Raw genomic sequence first — 17,163 nt, forward strand, 5'->3', positions numbered from 1 at the left:
TAATATTTTATAAGAGGAGTGCGTTGATCGCATCTCAAAGTGTGCTTGAGGAAGAGTACTAATGATCTGAGGTCGTTTCTCTTCTACCTTTTCATGTGTGAGTAAATGTGAAGCCCCACCTGCAGTGGTGACGTCTCTTGGCTATCCAGAACTCACAGTCACAGTTGAAACAGTGGGAGGCCATGTGGTCGGGTACCCACCTCGTGACCTACACACACACACACACACAGACACAGACAGACACACACACACAGACATCTTTATCAGAACAGTGTGCTCTAAATAAAGGTGCTCCTAACCACACAGGTGAGGGGGAGGAAGGACGGTGATGAAGCGGAGACAGAAGCTATATTAGACGATGAAGCAATAAGGGATGCTGACCTCTGTGTCCTTGGGCTCCACTCGATCCCAGCTGCCCTCAGACAGACGGTCCTCACTGTGGGTCGACAGAGAATCCTCCTCGTTGCTGTTGTCTGACTCACGCAGACAGGTCTGGAAACACAGAGGGAAAAGGGCAAGGTCAGAAGACTGACAGGAAGGAGAGAAGGGAGAACGCTTCCTGGAGATAATCTAAAGTAAATATTTACAAACACTGCAGACAGAAAGAAGCTTAGAGTGCTGGGCCGTCTGGTATTAATATCATCCCTGAAAAAATCTACTCACAATGTCATCCTCGTAGTCGATGTCTGGCTCTGAGGGAGGGGTGCTGTACTGTTTACTCTCCAGTCTCATCTGCAGCTGTCGCACCTGCTGCCTCAGCACCTCCACCTCCTGCTTGTAGCCCGCCTCGATCTGCCGCAGTCTCTGCTGCACGGCGTCCATGGGCACCGGCAGCCCGTCATCATCCAGGTAAGCTGGGGCCTGAGGTGGGGGAGGGGAGCTGGAAGCGGAGGGCGAGGAGTATGACGCCGGCAGGAGCTGATGTGCTGCCAGGGAGTAGCTGTTGAGGGCAGCGGCAGCAGGCCCGTACAGGCCAGTGTAGCCTGCACTCCTGGCAGCAGACAGCCACCCAGGCTGCATAGGGCTGCTGGGACAACAAAGAGCCTCTCTGCGGCAGCACTGGGACCCATTGGCGATGGCGAAGCCCTGGGAGCGGAGCAGCTTGTTGGCAAGCCGACGGCTCTGGTAAGTGTTGGGCTGCAGGGCCCGGCCGACACCAGAGTGACCGGCGCTGCTGCACGCGGACTGGACCAGACCCTGGACACTCTCCCAGTGGGAGCCGAACAGGGACAGGTCTGAGAGCTGGCTCTGGGAGATCAGGTGGCGAGCTGCTACCTGGGTGCAGTCTACAGGAGTTAACACACGCTCTCTTCCTTTTACTACTTCTGTCCTCGTGTCCTCTTTCTCCTTCTGGGGTTGAACCTGGGGCGGTGACTCAGGCTGCTCCTCATCAATTAAATTATTCTGGGTAACATCCTGGCTCTCTGCGGGAGGCAGGGTGGGGGGAGGTTCTCCCTCACCTGTGAGAGTCTCAGTGGAGTCCTCCATGGGAAGGAGCTGCTTCAGAGCGAGCAGATCTGCAGATTCTGGGAGGCCGTTTGCTTGGCCATCAGTGTGGCCGTTAAGCAGCGACTCCTTGCCGTTGCAGGGGAGAGGTAAGCACGGCTCGGATTTATGAGAGGGTGACGTGGGGCTCTCAGCAGTCCTACAGGGGCTCTCAGCCTCCAGCGGAGGTGGTGGGAGAGGAGGGTTGGTGATCTGAGGCAAAGCTTGTTGGAGGACAGGGGTGGGGAAGGGAGTGTGAGCGAGTGCAACGTCTGTACTGAGAGGGACGGGGGGAAGAGGCAGAGAGGGCAGGGGCTGTGTGGTGAGGCAGGGCTCCTCCAGTGCGTCTTCACAGCTCTCTGCAACCGGGCCATCCTCTGGAGTCTTGGCAGGACTCTGACGAAGAGGTTCTCCTTCATTGCTGTCCAGTCCAGTGTCAGGTATGACCTCACCAGAGATGTCTGCAGAGGTTTCTTCTGTGGCTGGTGAAGGCTCTAGGGCAGAGCGACCCTCCTGGCAGTGCTTATTGAGGTTGGGGTCACTGGATGTACGTGTCAGGGGCACCCCGTTCTCAAAAGCTGACAGCAGGTTGTCCATGGAGCGGGTCTTGGGAAGTCTAGAAACAGAAATACGTTTAAATAAAAGGAGATTTCTTTTTCCAATGATACAATTCTCTGTTTGGGACACTAGAGGGCAGTCTGACTAAGTAATTTTGAATTAATGTAAATTTCAATTCATGGACCTTCAAGAACAGTATGTACAGATACAGATAGTAACAGATCAGGTTTGCATCTAACAAACAGACAAACAAACACACCTGTCCAGAGAACGGGAGGTGAGTTCGTCTCCTGCGACACTCAGGGGGAGGTAGAGCTCCATAGAGTCGTCCACAGCGGTGCAGGGGGAGGAGGTGGGCAGGTAAACAGCTGTCCACAGCTGTAATGCCCGTGTGTGGCAGACTGGCTGCAGCACCTGGCAGACGAGGACAATCACACAAGGTCAATATACAGTAATGAAGGGGCCTGAAAAAGCCAGTTAGGGGATGAATTCAGGCATACTATTCATTACTCATTTATCAAACCACTTTCTCTGCTCAGGGTCTGAGAGAAATAAGAATAGACAAGTGCTGATTTTCACTACAGTCTATAAATACCACTGTTCCCTTAAGCAAGGAACCGTCTCCTTACAAAAGCTGCTAACTCCCAGTTGTTACCATGTAAAGACACTATAAAAAGTGGTAGGTACCATATCATGACTGGGGATGTAGAGGAAGTTCTGGAAGTTCTTGTTTCCACTGCGAAGCAAGGACCACACAGAGCAGGTGCGTTTGTAGATGTTCCTCGCCTCCCTCTCACGAGCGTTGTTACACAGGAAGGTGCCGTAAAGACACGAGTACGTGTGCTGCACCAACTTGACCTGGACACACGGGGAAGACGGAAAATTAAGTCGGGCCTTCACACTGGCAATGATTTACAATGTTCTTGATGGTTTGACATTGGGAAACTGGTCACTAAAAATGTATGTAGTCATTGTTCCAAAGACGGAGAGAAGTAAAGAGTTCTGTCTGACCACCCACCAGGAAGGCCTCGTTGAACTCAAACAGACAGGGGAACTGTTTGAGCAGCTGGTGAACACAGTCCAGCCACTGCAGGAAGACGGGACACTGCTCGCTCACATCGTCAGTGTTCTCCTGGTGACCACAGCGGTCCCCAAACTTATGACCGTAGTCCAGCCAATCAGTCTCTACGAGCAGCTGGAAACCCTGTGGACGAGACGGTAGTCAGAAGATAATATCACAGTGCAACAAAAACTATACCTGAAAGATTTTGCATTGTACTCCATTGACAGATATAGTCTATTTTATTGTACATATTCCTTGGCACTACATTACCCACAATGCAACAGAAAGTTTTGTTAGAGACTTTGGTGTATTATGCTAGTAGCAGCTAATATAGCCCAGGCCCCCAGGAGGAGCACCAGGCTCTGAGGCCAGTTTTCGTAGTGGCCAAACTGTGTAATTACATAGTCACTTGAGGCACACAGACTTTGTAAAGTCAGTAATACAACATTTTTAAGAAGTATATCAAAGTTTGACTAAATGGAACCTTCTGTGGCCAAACCATGTAGACTCTGACCTCTAATGTCCTGTAGTAGGGGTCCAATAGGATCTTGGCGAGGGCTACAATCTGCGGTGTGCGGTCCCACCCGTCTGAACAGTGCACCAAGACGGGACGGCCTTCCCTCTCCACCGCTGAACACACCAGAGTGGCTGCCTTCAGCATGACAGACAGGTGCTGCAGCCAACGGGTGCTCTCAAGTGCTGAAAGCCAGCTGGAAACAACAGAGGAGACTGATTAGATACAAATCTATACAGGAACTGTCCCAGCTTATGAAGTGATCTGAGCCCAGATACTGTATACAAACATCAGCTTCGGTTACTCAGGTTTAATTTAGACTGGGTTATCAGGCTGACAGAAGGAGAAGGGCTCTGACCTACATCTCTGGAGGCCTCCCTGCGTCATTACACACCTCCATCAGAATAACAACGAGCCTCAAAATAATCTGGCATGACGTAATAGCAGCAACCTACATACTATACGTACAATCACACATGTAGTACACACGTAGTCACGCACGTAAACACACTAGTCAAACACACACAGCTGGTAAAAACACACAGATGTAAACACGGAAACACACTCGTCCACTGCCTGTGTGTACAGACAGACAGCTGGCCAGCCCAGCAGGAACAGGACTGGACTGTGGCAGTGTTCCCATCTCTGTGTGGTGTCGCCTTACTGTGAGGTGAAGCCATCAGAACGGGCGGAGGGAGAGGGAGGCACAAATGAAGGCAGAGCCACTCAGAGAGAAAGGTCAAACAGATCGACTTACTTTCCTGGATCCGGGATCTGACTGCAGACAGTCCTCAGAGCCTGGAAGCTGTTCCTGATGGCGTGGATGTTGGCCATTCCCATGAACATCACCTCACAGTTGGGGTAGTACTCTAAACACAAATGAACATAAACTGTGATGAAGGTCATAAGAAGAACAACACTTAAGATTTTAGGATTCAGCAGCATCGTGTGATTAGATGATGGTGTTTGATTTCAACATTGAATGAAACATTCATAGTTTTTAACATTTATATCAACTGTAAATGTGACCATGTGCAGTCACAACCTCTTGGCAAAAATAAGAATTTTATGTATTTTGGAGAGCTGCAGTTGTGTTTGCTTGTTTTATAGCTGCATTAATACTTTTTTTTTGGCAACTTGGGGGCAGAAAAATAAGCTAAAAACACAACATCTGACACATCACATTATAAGGTTAATACAGCAAATATATTAACAATATATAACAACTACCCTATTTACACATTTAAAAGCAGCGCTCTTCTTTTAGCTCTGCTTTGGTCTCCCTTTGGTCAGCCCTGATCTCGACTGATGGGGCACAGAGGGTTGATCAGAACATTTTTTTATGTAAACAGCCGCCTGTTGCCGCTGGAAGTGCAGCCTATCAACGTGGAGTCATCGGGCCAAAAAAAACAAACGCTCAAAAGACTACAAAGCTCAGTAAAATTCATGGGAACTGCACAGTTGTGTGTTAAATCTTTGCGGGTACCACGCTTCAAGTGAAGTTAATGATCCATTGTTATCTCTCTCATAATCGTAAGAGTGCAGTTTTAAGTTACTCCTCATTAAGTTTATGTTGCCTGCTTGAATCACTGAGCAGGATCAGACCCACACACACTCATGATAGCAGATAGTATTGTAAGCACAAAATGTGAAAATGTTGACAAACATAATGTCAGCTGCCTTCAGTGTCTTACAAAATTCAGAAAATTGTTTTCAAATGTTTGGTGGCGCTCACCTTCACATTCACAGCCTCCGCCCTTGGCTCGGTTGGCCACTGCAGCAGTGTATGAGCGAGCATCCAGAATCAGCAGCTTCTGTGGCACAGTGTTGTCGTCGCAGCCAGAGCCGCCCGTCAGAGAGGAGTCTGGAGACACAGGCGAGAGGACAGAGAGAAGATTTTTTCTGTTAAGAGTGGACAATGCTGAGAGAATTGAAGTGTCGGGGAGCAGAACAGAGAGAGAGAGTGAGAATCAGAGAAGTAGCAGAGACATGATTAACACAAACTGACTCTATTTGTAACCTGCTGAAAATCAATATCTCCTCCTGATGACACAACCACAGCGTTGCTATTGGTAACGATCACAAGTCAAGAGACAAGTAATTACTCCAAGGCTACAACTGAACCTCTTCTCTCTGCACTCAGACTTTGTTGTGTTGCCACTTACTTTCCAGCCTGTTGTTGTGCACAAAGTAATGGTTTTAATGTCCCTCAGACATGCTCAACACTCTGCCAATGTACTGCTAGTTTGACATAGTGGCATCATCTTTGCAAAAGTCTGAAAATGGTCAGTTACATGAACGGATACTGCATGCCCTTTTTTGAAAAAATGGGAGCTTGGGAACTATAAATTGTTAGCAATGTATTTGCTGAACCAGTTTAATGTATGCAGGCACCATTAAAAACGGTGTATTGCTCGGCTGTTATATTTAGCATTCACTTTGGAAGTAAGGAAAATTAATGAGAGATGTAAATAATGGAGATCAGTGCTCTAACAGTGCTCCAACAGTGCATGCATGAATCTGCATTCATACAGTAAATCGAACAACTATTTACCAAAATCACTGTCGCAGGAGTCGGGAGCTTCCCCGCGTTGTCGGCAGGCTGGCGCTCCACAGGTGCCCTTGGTACCCATCTGACAGGCCTTGGCGATGGATGTCACCAGGTACTCATCGTCTGTATTCCTCCAGCCCCACCAGCTGATCTCAGGCTGGCTGCAACGGGCGATCACTGCCCCATTTTTCTGGTGCCTGGAGGTCAAGGTTATTGAGTCAGTAAACGTAAATAGAGATCTGAAGGAAAAGGAAACAAAATGGTGTAAACATGCAATAGTGTGTCAGCAAACCCACCTGTAGACCACCACTGGGATCCTCTTCCAGGATCTGAATGAAGCCACGCTCTCCAGCTCCTTGTCAGTGATCCATATTGGAACCAAAAGCTTCTGAGGGTAGCTGGAGCACAGCCTGAGGACAAGAACAACAAGACGCATTATTTTTATTAAATGTAGTTTATGTTGCTGCAAGCATTATACAGCCAGTACATCAAGGCTGACTCGAGGAAAGTCTTTCATTGAGAAAAACAAAACAAAACAAAACAAACCAAGACGAAACAGCGCTTTGAACTGCAGCAAACAACATTCTTCGACACACATGAGTGTTCTGGTTTTCAGGGTCACTGCTGCATCAAGAACTCTCAGCTCAGGCAGAGAACAAATCACAGAGTGATACTGCCTGACTCCATCTGTCTCTACCCTCCTCCTCCTCATCCTCTCCTCACACTTTCTTCAATTTCTATTCACCTGCTGACTGTCTGAGAAGGGAGGGGGAGACAGAGGCAGTGTGTGCGCGTGAGACAGAGAGAGAGGGAAAGTGAAATACTGTGCTGAGTCATGGGCCTCAGCAGGCTGCGGCTTGTTTAATTAGCCGGTTGTCCTGTGTGTCTGTCTCCCTCAGCAGGATGCACTCTCTTGGGCCCTCAGAGCAGACTGACCTTTATTTTGTAGCATTTATTTACTCGGACCGTACAGGAGACAGAAGAGTCTAACAATACATGTGCACACACGCACACACGCACACACGCACACACGCACACACACACACACACACACACACACACACACACACACACACACTATTTCATTATTTCGGCTTGAGTAAATGCTACGATGTTATTTATTTGTGTGTGTTAAAGACTGGAGTTGATGGGAGTGCTGCTGGCCTGAAGATCAGATGAGACAAAGGCAGGCAAGTATTAACACTGAACCATGTTATTTAAGGAATTTAAAGGAATAGTCAACTACAAATCTATCTTTTCAGTATTAAACATCCTGTACAGGTGTTAATATTAAAGGATTTGGTCTTTCCTATGATTAGTCTTGGTCTTCCTTCATGCTTTATACTTTGAAACTACATTTCCCATAATGCATTGGGCGATGTCAACAGAAAGTATAATGTTGCCAATATCAGCAAGCTAGCTGTGAGCCCCATTTCGTTTGTCTACGTCTGTTAACATTTTGGCAAATTAGCATAATCAAAAGCATGCCGAATTATCGATTAGCACTTCCTGTTTGCAGTGTACCCATGTATATACAAACAGCCATCACTGGATGACTATAATATTGAGGAGAACTTAACTTAAGAGTTTTCTTTTTCTTTTTTCTAAGTGGATTTATGGATGTTTATTCCTGATGGACATCTAAGATAACACACAGGTCATAATGTCTGTATGTTCAATGTAGTCTTGCTCTCCCTCCAAACTTTAGCACACATTCAAAACTCCCATTCCCGACAGATTTCTGACACACAGTGTTGACGCGTGCCAACACACACACAAGCTGTTAGTCACACAATCTGTTCAGTTTGGCGACTTTGTGGTTACAGTGTCTCTGGTCCAGCCTGATCCTAAACTCTGTCACAGCTCTCATAAAGCTCTCTAAAACACCATCACTCTCCATTCACTGCCTTCAACAGCCTTGAGGAGTCTTTATAGCTACAGTCTTGTGCAGCTATCTGTCACAATGGAGGTGCCATGCTATTTATGGTAAAGTATCTGTGACATACTTGAAGTTGCAGTTTATGTCCGACACTCTCCAGACGTTCTGTGTGTCGAAGCCCATCCTCTTCACCTCCATTTCCATTCTCTGACGCACGTGATCACCTGCACAAACAGAAAAACCATAAAGGGAGAAAATTATCTTCGGAATATCAATATTTGAACAAAATATAGCCTGATTGTCCTGAACGTTTGTGTAAAGTTCAGATTTAATTGTTATGTGTGTTCAACCTGGGCGACAGAGATGAACGTGCTGGTCTTCATCATCAGCGCTGCCCCCCAGACACCAAGCATGATAGGCCAGGGCGAACAGGTCTTCAAGTCTGGACGGGTGAGCTATGGCCCGATTCAGGCGTTTGACCCACTCCTGGCATTGCTTGAACGTTGCAAAGTGGCATCTGTAGAGAACAAGATGTGAAAATTAGAAAGATTAAAAACATCCAACAACAAAATATCTCCTTACATCTTCATATGCATGGGGGACTGGGAGAGAAGAGCTAATTTCTTCAGATGTTCAGTTATTTTCAGCCACGAAACAGGAGCAATGATGTGGCTGCTTAATGATGAGGAACCAGTACGCTGCTGGCACATCTGCTGCTGAGAATCTCAAGGCTCCACTGGTTTTGAACTTTACAGATGTCCATGGACAGATGAGAAATTCAGCTAGCTGTGAAATAAAAGCAGGCCTTTTTTTTTTTTTACCAAAAGGTGTGTTTAAACTAGCGTAAGCATGCTTAGTGTTAGTATATATTTGCCATCTGTCTGATCTTGGCAAATGACTAGATGCTCAGAAATGAAATGAAATGTTCGAATACAGCAGCTCAAACTCAATAAATGCTACACAGCACGCTCTGATCACTTTTGAAAGAAGCCCAAATAACAATAAATGCGACATCTCTCTACATCATCTCCCCATATATTCCTTATTTCATTCAGTATCCAATACAACAGATTCTGCACAAAAATGTACGACATAATACATCAAAGCCACAGCCTACAGCATGTATTTGCTTTTCAACACATATTTTAAGTGATATACTGACATTCTAACCTTGTCTCACAATATATAAAAACATATTGCAGATTAGGGCAGGTGGCAAGACTACTGGGAAGAGGAGCATTAATCTGTACTTTGAACAGAGCCATCAACTCTAGGCCTACTACATATGAAGCCTGAAGCCTACAGCCTTAAAGACATATTATAACTTTAATAAAAATAAAAAGAGGAATAGCCAGGTAACATTTTTGTAATTTGTATAGGTTTCATTGTGCTGACTGTTTTCCTCCCAAAAGATCATAATGAGTATAATGAGTAGTGTGCTGCTACTTTGGCATTTAATAGGATTTAATAAACACATCATCAGCATCAGCACCACCAGCTTCAAACAAATGAAACAAAACAATGAAGCAACAGGTTAATCTGCAGTGAGCCTGTATCTATCTGTCGTATAGTTGCACACGTCCTCTCGCGGCTCCGCCCTTAGATAGGTACAGGAAAATGGTCTCTGTTGGCTGCTTCTGGCCAATCATATTGTGTTGAGTTCTAAACTTTTTTTTTTAATTTGAAAATATTGGATTACTATGCCCCAAACTACTACAACTAATAACAACAAATGATATTGACTATTATCATGCAGCAACTGGAGGGGACAAGACCCAGCAGGGGAGGCACAGAGGTCATCTAAATGCCTGCCCATAGTACTGGGTCTGGCTGCAGCTAATGATTATTTTTTAATATTTTTTAACACATTTTTTTAAATTTATTGATTGTGAGTTTAGTGTATAAAATGTGGAGAGAATGCCCATCACAAATTCCCAGAGCTCATGGTGAGGTCCACTTTGTAGGAAAGTCAAATACTGATGCTTTGGGATGATGACCCAACCTTCAATCCCAAAGTGTCAGTATTTGACAAGTTGGGAATGAGATTAAAACATTTTGAAAACTTTCTTACAGGGTGGAAAAATGATATTTAAAAAAGTCTCACATTTAAGGGGCTGAACCCAGTAGCTGTTTAATTTAATGATGAATGATTTACAGTAAATAACAATCAATTAAAGAAAATAACTGTTGCAGATTACATTTGTATTGATTAACTAATCCATTGATCAACAACATGTTTCAGCATCATTGCCACAAAATGACTGCACATGAAGTCTGTTGTCATACTAATGCAAACCAAAAGAGGAATCATTAACAGAGAGTAGAAATGCGTAAAAAACACACAGTTTCATGCTAACTTGGCTTTCCAAACTTCTAACTTAAAAAAAAGAAGCTATTAATAACAACTCTGAGCATGAGAGTACCATATTTCCACCATGTAACTTACTTTACATATATATGGATAACCCTTAACTGTGAGGACACAAAACACAATCTCCATAATCACTAATGTCATTAAGGTATTCATGAGAAGAGGAGGGAATGATGGAGGATCTACAACAGCGCTAGAATCATATTAACATAATTATAAGTACTGTGAGAGTTGTAGCTGCTATTTTTAAACCTGGAAATATTGATTTACGGTTATGCGTGGTAGTGTGTGATATAAATTGTCTCCTCACTGCCAGACAGACCTGACCTACTGTATTATTCATTCAAATGTGTACTGTTCTGCATTTACTCTGCTCAATTACAGCATTAATGCACCTGCAGAGTTAATATGATGTCTTCGGTGTGTGAGTGAGTGAGCTGCTCTCCTTACCTCACAACTTTGGAGTCTTTGCAGATGATGTGCAGCTGGAACATATCTCTGCTCTCCACACTCTCTATCAGCCTGAGAGGCACCTGTAGGGGGAGACAGAAACGTGTATGATGATCAGCCTCATGGCCCGCTCACACAGCAGACAGCACATCTGCAAAGAGGTTACCACCCTCTGGTCTAGAACAGACTGAATCCAGGCTAGATACACACAGTTCAGCTTTAACCTCACTGCAGAGGAGATGAAGGCCTCCGCAGCACTTTTACTTTGTTAAGATACCAAACCGCAGTCTATTGTCTGTTCTGCTTTCTAAGCTTTCAGGTTATCCTGTGAACTGAGGCGTTAACGAAGATTTAAACACCCACACAGCGAAATTTTTGGTCAAACCTTTATTGTGCATCTTGTAATGAATGAGAAAATACTATTTGATGCCTTATTACAAAAAAATAGTGCTTGTTTATCTATTAACTCTTGTTATTTTGCAGAGTGCTTCCAAAGAAAATTACAATTTGTCCCCAGTGCGCTGTAATCGTTTCAAGTGTAGAAGAGCTTACTGACAAAGCTGTCTAGACTGTGGCAGAGGGTGGTGATTTATCATATGGTACTCACAGATATCTCATTGTCCACACCTGGGTAGGTCTAAAACACAGTGACACCATGGAGCACACACACACAGAGAAGAAGGAGGGAGGGAGGACACACAACAGGAGGAAATGGAAAAAAATAAATATTAAACCAAAAGAAATTCAGGAGACAAAAGGAAATGAAGAGTTAACAGGAAAGAAAACATCAAAGAGGTCGAAAGATGAAGGATAACCGAGTGGATCATGGAGTGTGCTACTTGCAACACACGATCGAGCCGAATGGAAATCATGGAGAGAAAGACAAACACAGACAGGAGCAAAGGGCAAGAAAACAGCTTAGAAGTAGGGGGAGGAGCTGTGAAGGGGGGTGTGGAGGAGAGGTTATGGCTTGTTGGCGTTCATACAGAGTTCATCTGTGCTCATGGGGTCAATGCAGGACTCTGCCCTGTAGGAGGTTAGGTGGTGACCTTTGAACTGTGCATTTGTCCAACTCTCTCCTGCTAAAGTATGTCAAGGTGAAGAAGCATTCCTAACCTCCTGCTGATCTACCCTCACCTCCTCCTCGTTTTCAAATCCATGTCATCTTTTCCAGAAGTCGGATCCTTCTGGAAAAGATGACAGGGATTTGGGTAGAAGGAGGAATTTCGCTGCCAGTGAATGCAAACAATTGGCCTGTTTGTCTTTGAGCAAGTTCCTGACGTCAGCAGGAGCGAACTAGTGGACATCAGTGCCAGTGGGGGCCGGGCCTTTGGAGCCTAGATGTCACATTAAACCTCCCCTGACTGGAGATCAGAGGGCCCGCCGCTCCTGTGGTACAATCCTGGTACAAACAGGACCATGCCAACTGCACTGGCATGTTATGAAAAACGCTTTACGGGTACCTTATGTAAAAAACTGTGGGTTTATTTGCCTGGTTAGCACAATTATGTGTTTATAAAATTTATATGGGGGAAAGGGAAAAAGCCTATGTGGGTCCAAACTACACATTATATCCTCCTCTCTCCTGCTGTTGGCTCCTGTAATGGCATGGCAGCAGTAGAGATCACAGAGACACTCATGCCATTTGGGCTAAAGCCAAATTCTACTTTTGTGGTTCTTCTGTGTGTTTACAGTGTGTGACTTGCACTCACGTTGATGACAGAGTCCTTGAACTTGATGTGGAGCCTGTAGTTAGAGATGGCGATGATGGCTTCATCGGCATGACCGAGATATTCCACCCCTTCCCCCTGAAGAACTGGGAATGGCACCTGTAGAGACACAAAACAACCAGATTGTTGAAGTTTAAACAGCGTAAACAAGACACCAACACTTGTTTATAGTCAGGCTTTATTATGTCTAGTACAAGTAGTAGTGTGTCTAGTTTATTATGTCTGGGACTAAAATCATAACATCCACATTTACACAGTCTAAGGTCATGACAGATAATCAGTGAGGCATTATTTAGGCAGAGAAGGAGTTTAAGCTAAAGTTCAACATGACAATGCTAACATGTTGGTGTTTAGCAGGTATAATGTTTGACATATTCACTATACTAGTTAAAATTTTTAGCATGCTAACATCTGCTAATTAGCATTCACCCAAAGTACAGGTGATGTTGATGGCAATGTCACTAGTTGTGCAGGTATTTAGTCAGAAGTCAAGGTTTGGATAGATAAAGATTTTGGCCTGATGATGGTGCTGAAGTCCCCCTTCAGCCAAAAATGTGTTTTCTTCTCGTTCCTACAGTTGAATGTTTGAGCTTCACTATATAGAATGATGTATGTGCAGAGTTCAACACTAAACGGCTGTTTTGAAAGTGTACATTTTCTTTGAGCTCATTGAAAATTTGATTTTAAAACATAGGCCTGGTAGCTCGGTTTCTGCATGTCACCCCCCTCTCTCTCATCCAATTTCCTGTCATCTCTCAAGCCGTCCTGTCAATAAAGCCATGAAAAGGCCAGAAAAATACTTAATTAACTTTTTTGTGTGGAAAAACACAATCAGAAACACACAATTACTCAAAGTACAGTGTTTTGTATACGGTACACTCCTCATGACAACGGTACTCCCTGGTGGCAGTGGCCCCCCCCAGCAGGACAATGCACAAAAACTGCTCAGGAACGGCTCGAGGAACACAACAAAGAGCCCAAGGCATTGACATGGCCTCCAAATTCCCCAGATCCCAATCCGTTCAAGCATCTGCTGGAACAAGTCTGATCTATGGAGACCCCACCGCCCAACATACAGGACCCAAATGATCCAATACAAACCCCCTGGTGCCAGACACCACAGAACACCGCCAGTGTCTGATAATGTCTGTATGCAAGAAATGTTATGGTAATACGTCTAAATGTTGTTGAGAGATTTCACTCAAATCCTAAATGTCAACTTCATGGTGCTGCTAAAATAAAAGTCGCTAGGATTCATCGCTTGGGAATCCTGCATGCCTGTACGAAATCTTGATCTCGATCCATCCAGTAGATGATGAGATTTTGCTGGATACATTAAAACTCTGACCTGTTGGTACGCTAGAGATAAAGTTAGGTGACGGCATGAATGGCTGCACAAATAAAATATCAAATAGTTATTGAGATATGCGTGTCTGGATCACAGTGGTGGACCAAAGAGCTGACTTCCAGAGGGTCTGATATCAGCATCCTTACAGCACCATTGCTAGCAAAGTAAAAAAAGCATTTTATCTAGTCAACAGACGGTTACTAAATATTTTGTCAGTTTCTTAGTCTTGTTTGCTTCTTTCATTAGATATTTTCTGATTTTAAATAATCCTTTTGCTTATTCAGGATGGCATTTTATCATAGCAAAGATCTTGTAGAGCGGCTCTGTATCAAGACAAGATTGAACATTGATGCATTAGTGAAGTTTGGCTTTTCTTTAACAGAAAAAGGTTTTGCAGGAAAAAAACTTGTTGATATTCCTCTAAGGGAAGTATTGAATGTGTCATTCTGGTTTACTTAATGAAACTCAATTATGATATCGTACTGGTATTAAAATCTTCCACAATACCCAGCACTAAACATAACAAACAGCCAAAGTTCATTCCCGCACCAGCCTGTTTAAGAGCTAAACTCATGGGGATTGTGGACACAGTGACATTACAGAACTGACAAAAAGGGGGGACATGTGGGAAACAGTGTGCATGTGTAGCTGTCCAATTAGCACATAGAAGACTTACAGAAGGACCTTTGTGAGCTCAGAGGGCTTGTTGGTGAGTCTGAATGAACAGGCAGGCAGACAAGAGGCAGGACTGGGAGGGAGATTGTCTGCTCCAGTGCTGACGGTACAGTCAGGGATCCCAAACTGTCCATTAACATTCTTACTTGTACCCATTTTATTACAGGCACAGCCAAGGCCAGGTTTTGGCTGCTACGGGCCCCCTACATTAAGATAATTGGTTCCCAACAGAGGCTAATAGAAAACATTTTTTCATTTCACTCTGAGGCAGGGCATTAGCTTTAAAAGCCAATCACCTGGAAGAGACACACAGCTATGGTTGCCAACTTCTAAACAATGTCTCAAATTGAATAAAAACGGAAGCATCCAACTACTTTCAGAGGGGTTACACACTGACCACTCTGGTAATTGTTACTGTTCTGTTTACTGTAGCTGCTTTTCCAAGGGATTTAACCATGATGACCTAGACAACCTTTCACGGCTGCTGCTGGTCTAGAGGATTTAAGCTATAACATTACGTACAGAGATTAAATCATTCAATCACTTGGTGTAAAACTTTCCCTCTATGATGTGAAACAGTGAAGTCTGGTGGGAGATATATTACTGCTCAGACATCGCTCTCTGTTATCTGACAAATTGAGGATCATGTTACGCCAATTCATTCCTCATTTACATGACCTCCTCACACTTACTCTTACTCATCACTTTCTGTGTGATGTTAGTTCTGCCTGCTTTAACACAATCATAGTCATTGGGGACCACGAATTGCAACTCAGGTCTCGTTGTTTCGCTGCTGGTAGTGTGGACAACAGTGTTGCTTAGAGACAACATTACCTCATCCTGCATTAGCATGCACTGCTGAGTCACGCAGAGGAGGACCCAGTGGTGCATGTAAAAAGAGGACATGTAGCGGGGCAGATGGGGGATTATGGTAAGATGTCAGAAAATCAGGCTTACTTGAAACAACATTAGTCAACACGGTTAAAAGCACAGCCTTAGTTAGTGCACAGAGCACATGAGCTGGATGTGATCGACAGATCCATAAACACAAGTCAGCGGCCACTCAGTCAGCTTACATTTTACTGCCAGAAAGAAAAACAATACTTATAATAAATGGAAAACAAACTATTCTTGGAATATAGTCGACTGGCAAGAGGTCAAGTGCATCACATTGTTGGTCCAGAGAGCTTACATTTAAAAAAGAAAAAAAATTAAACCCTGACGGTCATTACTGCACCTGCTGTTGCTCATCTCTGACTGAAAATGTGTGCGTGAGCCGGGACAGGAAGCGTGATGAGGGAAGAGTACAGCTTAACCTGGGAAATGGAGCACGTAGTACTCTGTGCTCAGACACCAACGGAGCCATATATAGGCTGCCGGCCCCCTGGCACCATGCGCTAGGACTACTAAAAAGTGGAATATCTAAAATCCAACAGTAAAATCAAACGGAACAAATCTGTAACTTTAGAATGACTGGCAGCAGAAGAAAGCTAAAAAAAACGCTTTAGATGCAGTTTTACTATATAAAAAAGGAGAGAAAAGAAAAAGCCTAATCCAAAGTATTTTTGCATTCATCATGAGTCAGGGGATGTGGGCAATTTGCATTAATTATTGCCTCCACAGCAGCAGAAATGGCTGAAATGAGAACGTGCAACTACCGACTGTGTGTGCTGCTCTGCTGTACAAGAGAGCCAACATGTCCTGCTGAGAGTGCCACAGTTAACATGCTGTACGGACTGGGAGCTGCGTTAAACAAGCAGTGCTCCAAAAGTAGGTGCATGAGTCACTGACAGGCAGCAAGTGCAGCAGAAGATACTGTGTCACGTTTCCTCCACCAAGCCTAAAGCAGCAGAAATATTATGGGAGGGGGGGAAGAGAGAGAGAGAGAGAGAGAAAGAAAGAAAGAAAGAAAGAAAGAAGGCAAGAGAGACAGACAGAGGGAGACAGAGAGAAAGAAGATAGAGAGGGAGAGACCCATGAATAACACTCTCCGACTTGTGAGTCGTGACTTCCGGTTCAAGCAGCCTGCCTGTGAGGACAGGCACGTGTGCACACACAACTGCAGGCATGCACCACAGCTTGCACGCACGCACGCGCACACACACACACACACACACACACACACACACACACACACACACACACACACACACACACACACACACACACACACACACACACACACACACACACACACACACACACACACACACACACACACACACACACACACAGCAGTGAAGGCAGCAGGGTATTAAATACAGTGGGGTAGGGAATGCCCGTCATTTGCCTGCGGGATTGATGTGGTAAGAGACATCAGCTGCCAGAGAAACTATCACGGGAGCGCCTGCACACAAAGAAACACACAAAAGCAGAGACACAATGTGTGGCTGCATGTGTGAATGCAGGGGAGGGGAAGCAGTGCAGAAACATAGAAAGTGTTGCAAGGTGACTAAAATGAGAAGAGGATTTAGTACAGAAACAGCTAGGTTACAGATCCCCTCCAGTCTCCTTAATCTACTTAACAAACAATAAAGAG

General features: G+C 44.6%; 1 protein-coding gene across 4 annotated transcripts in view; it reads right to left on the reverse strand.

Moving 5' to 3' along the window:
• The window catches only part of mtmr4 (myotubularin related protein 4), a 45,780-nt gene that overhangs the window by 3,105 nt on the left and 25,512 nt on the right, over positions 1-17,163 (reverse strand). For 3 of the 4 annotated variants that reach the window (XM_084374443.1, XM_084374444.1, XM_084374441.1), the window contains 16 exons: positions 12,584-12,700; positions 11,479-11,508; positions 10,872-10,954; positions 8,401-8,567; positions 8,178-8,274; positions 6,468-6,581; positions 6,175-6,368; positions 5,356-5,484; positions 4,378-4,489; positions 3,621-3,816; positions 3,062-3,247; positions 2,731-2,901; positions 2,303-2,457; positions 664-2,101; positions 382-492; positions 120-208 (listed from right to left, as the gene is read on the reverse strand). In XM_084374443.1, coding sequence (XP_084230569.1) covers positions 120-208; positions 382-492; positions 664-2,101; positions 2,303-2,457; positions 2,731-2,901; positions 3,062-3,247; positions 3,621-3,816; positions 4,378-4,489; positions 5,356-5,484; positions 6,175-6,368; positions 6,468-6,581; positions 8,178-8,274; positions 8,401-8,567; positions 10,872-10,954; positions 11,479-11,508; positions 12,584-12,700 — 3,389 coding nt within the window. The remainder of the gene's footprint in view (positions 1-119; positions 209-381; positions 493-663; positions 2,102-2,302; positions 2,458-2,730; positions 2,902-3,061; positions 3,248-3,620; positions 3,817-4,377; positions 4,490-5,355; positions 5,485-6,174; positions 6,369-6,467; positions 6,582-8,177; positions 8,275-8,400; positions 8,568-10,871; positions 10,955-11,478; positions 11,509-12,583; positions 12,701-17,163) is intronic. The other variant, XM_084374442.1, reaches the window with a different exon arrangement.

Source organism: Pagrus pagrus (assembly GCF_965226575.1).
Source record: "Pagrus pagrus genome assembly, chromosome: 14".
NCBI lineage: Eukaryota > Metazoa > Chordata > Actinopteri > Spariformes > Sparidae > Pagrus > Pagrus pagrus.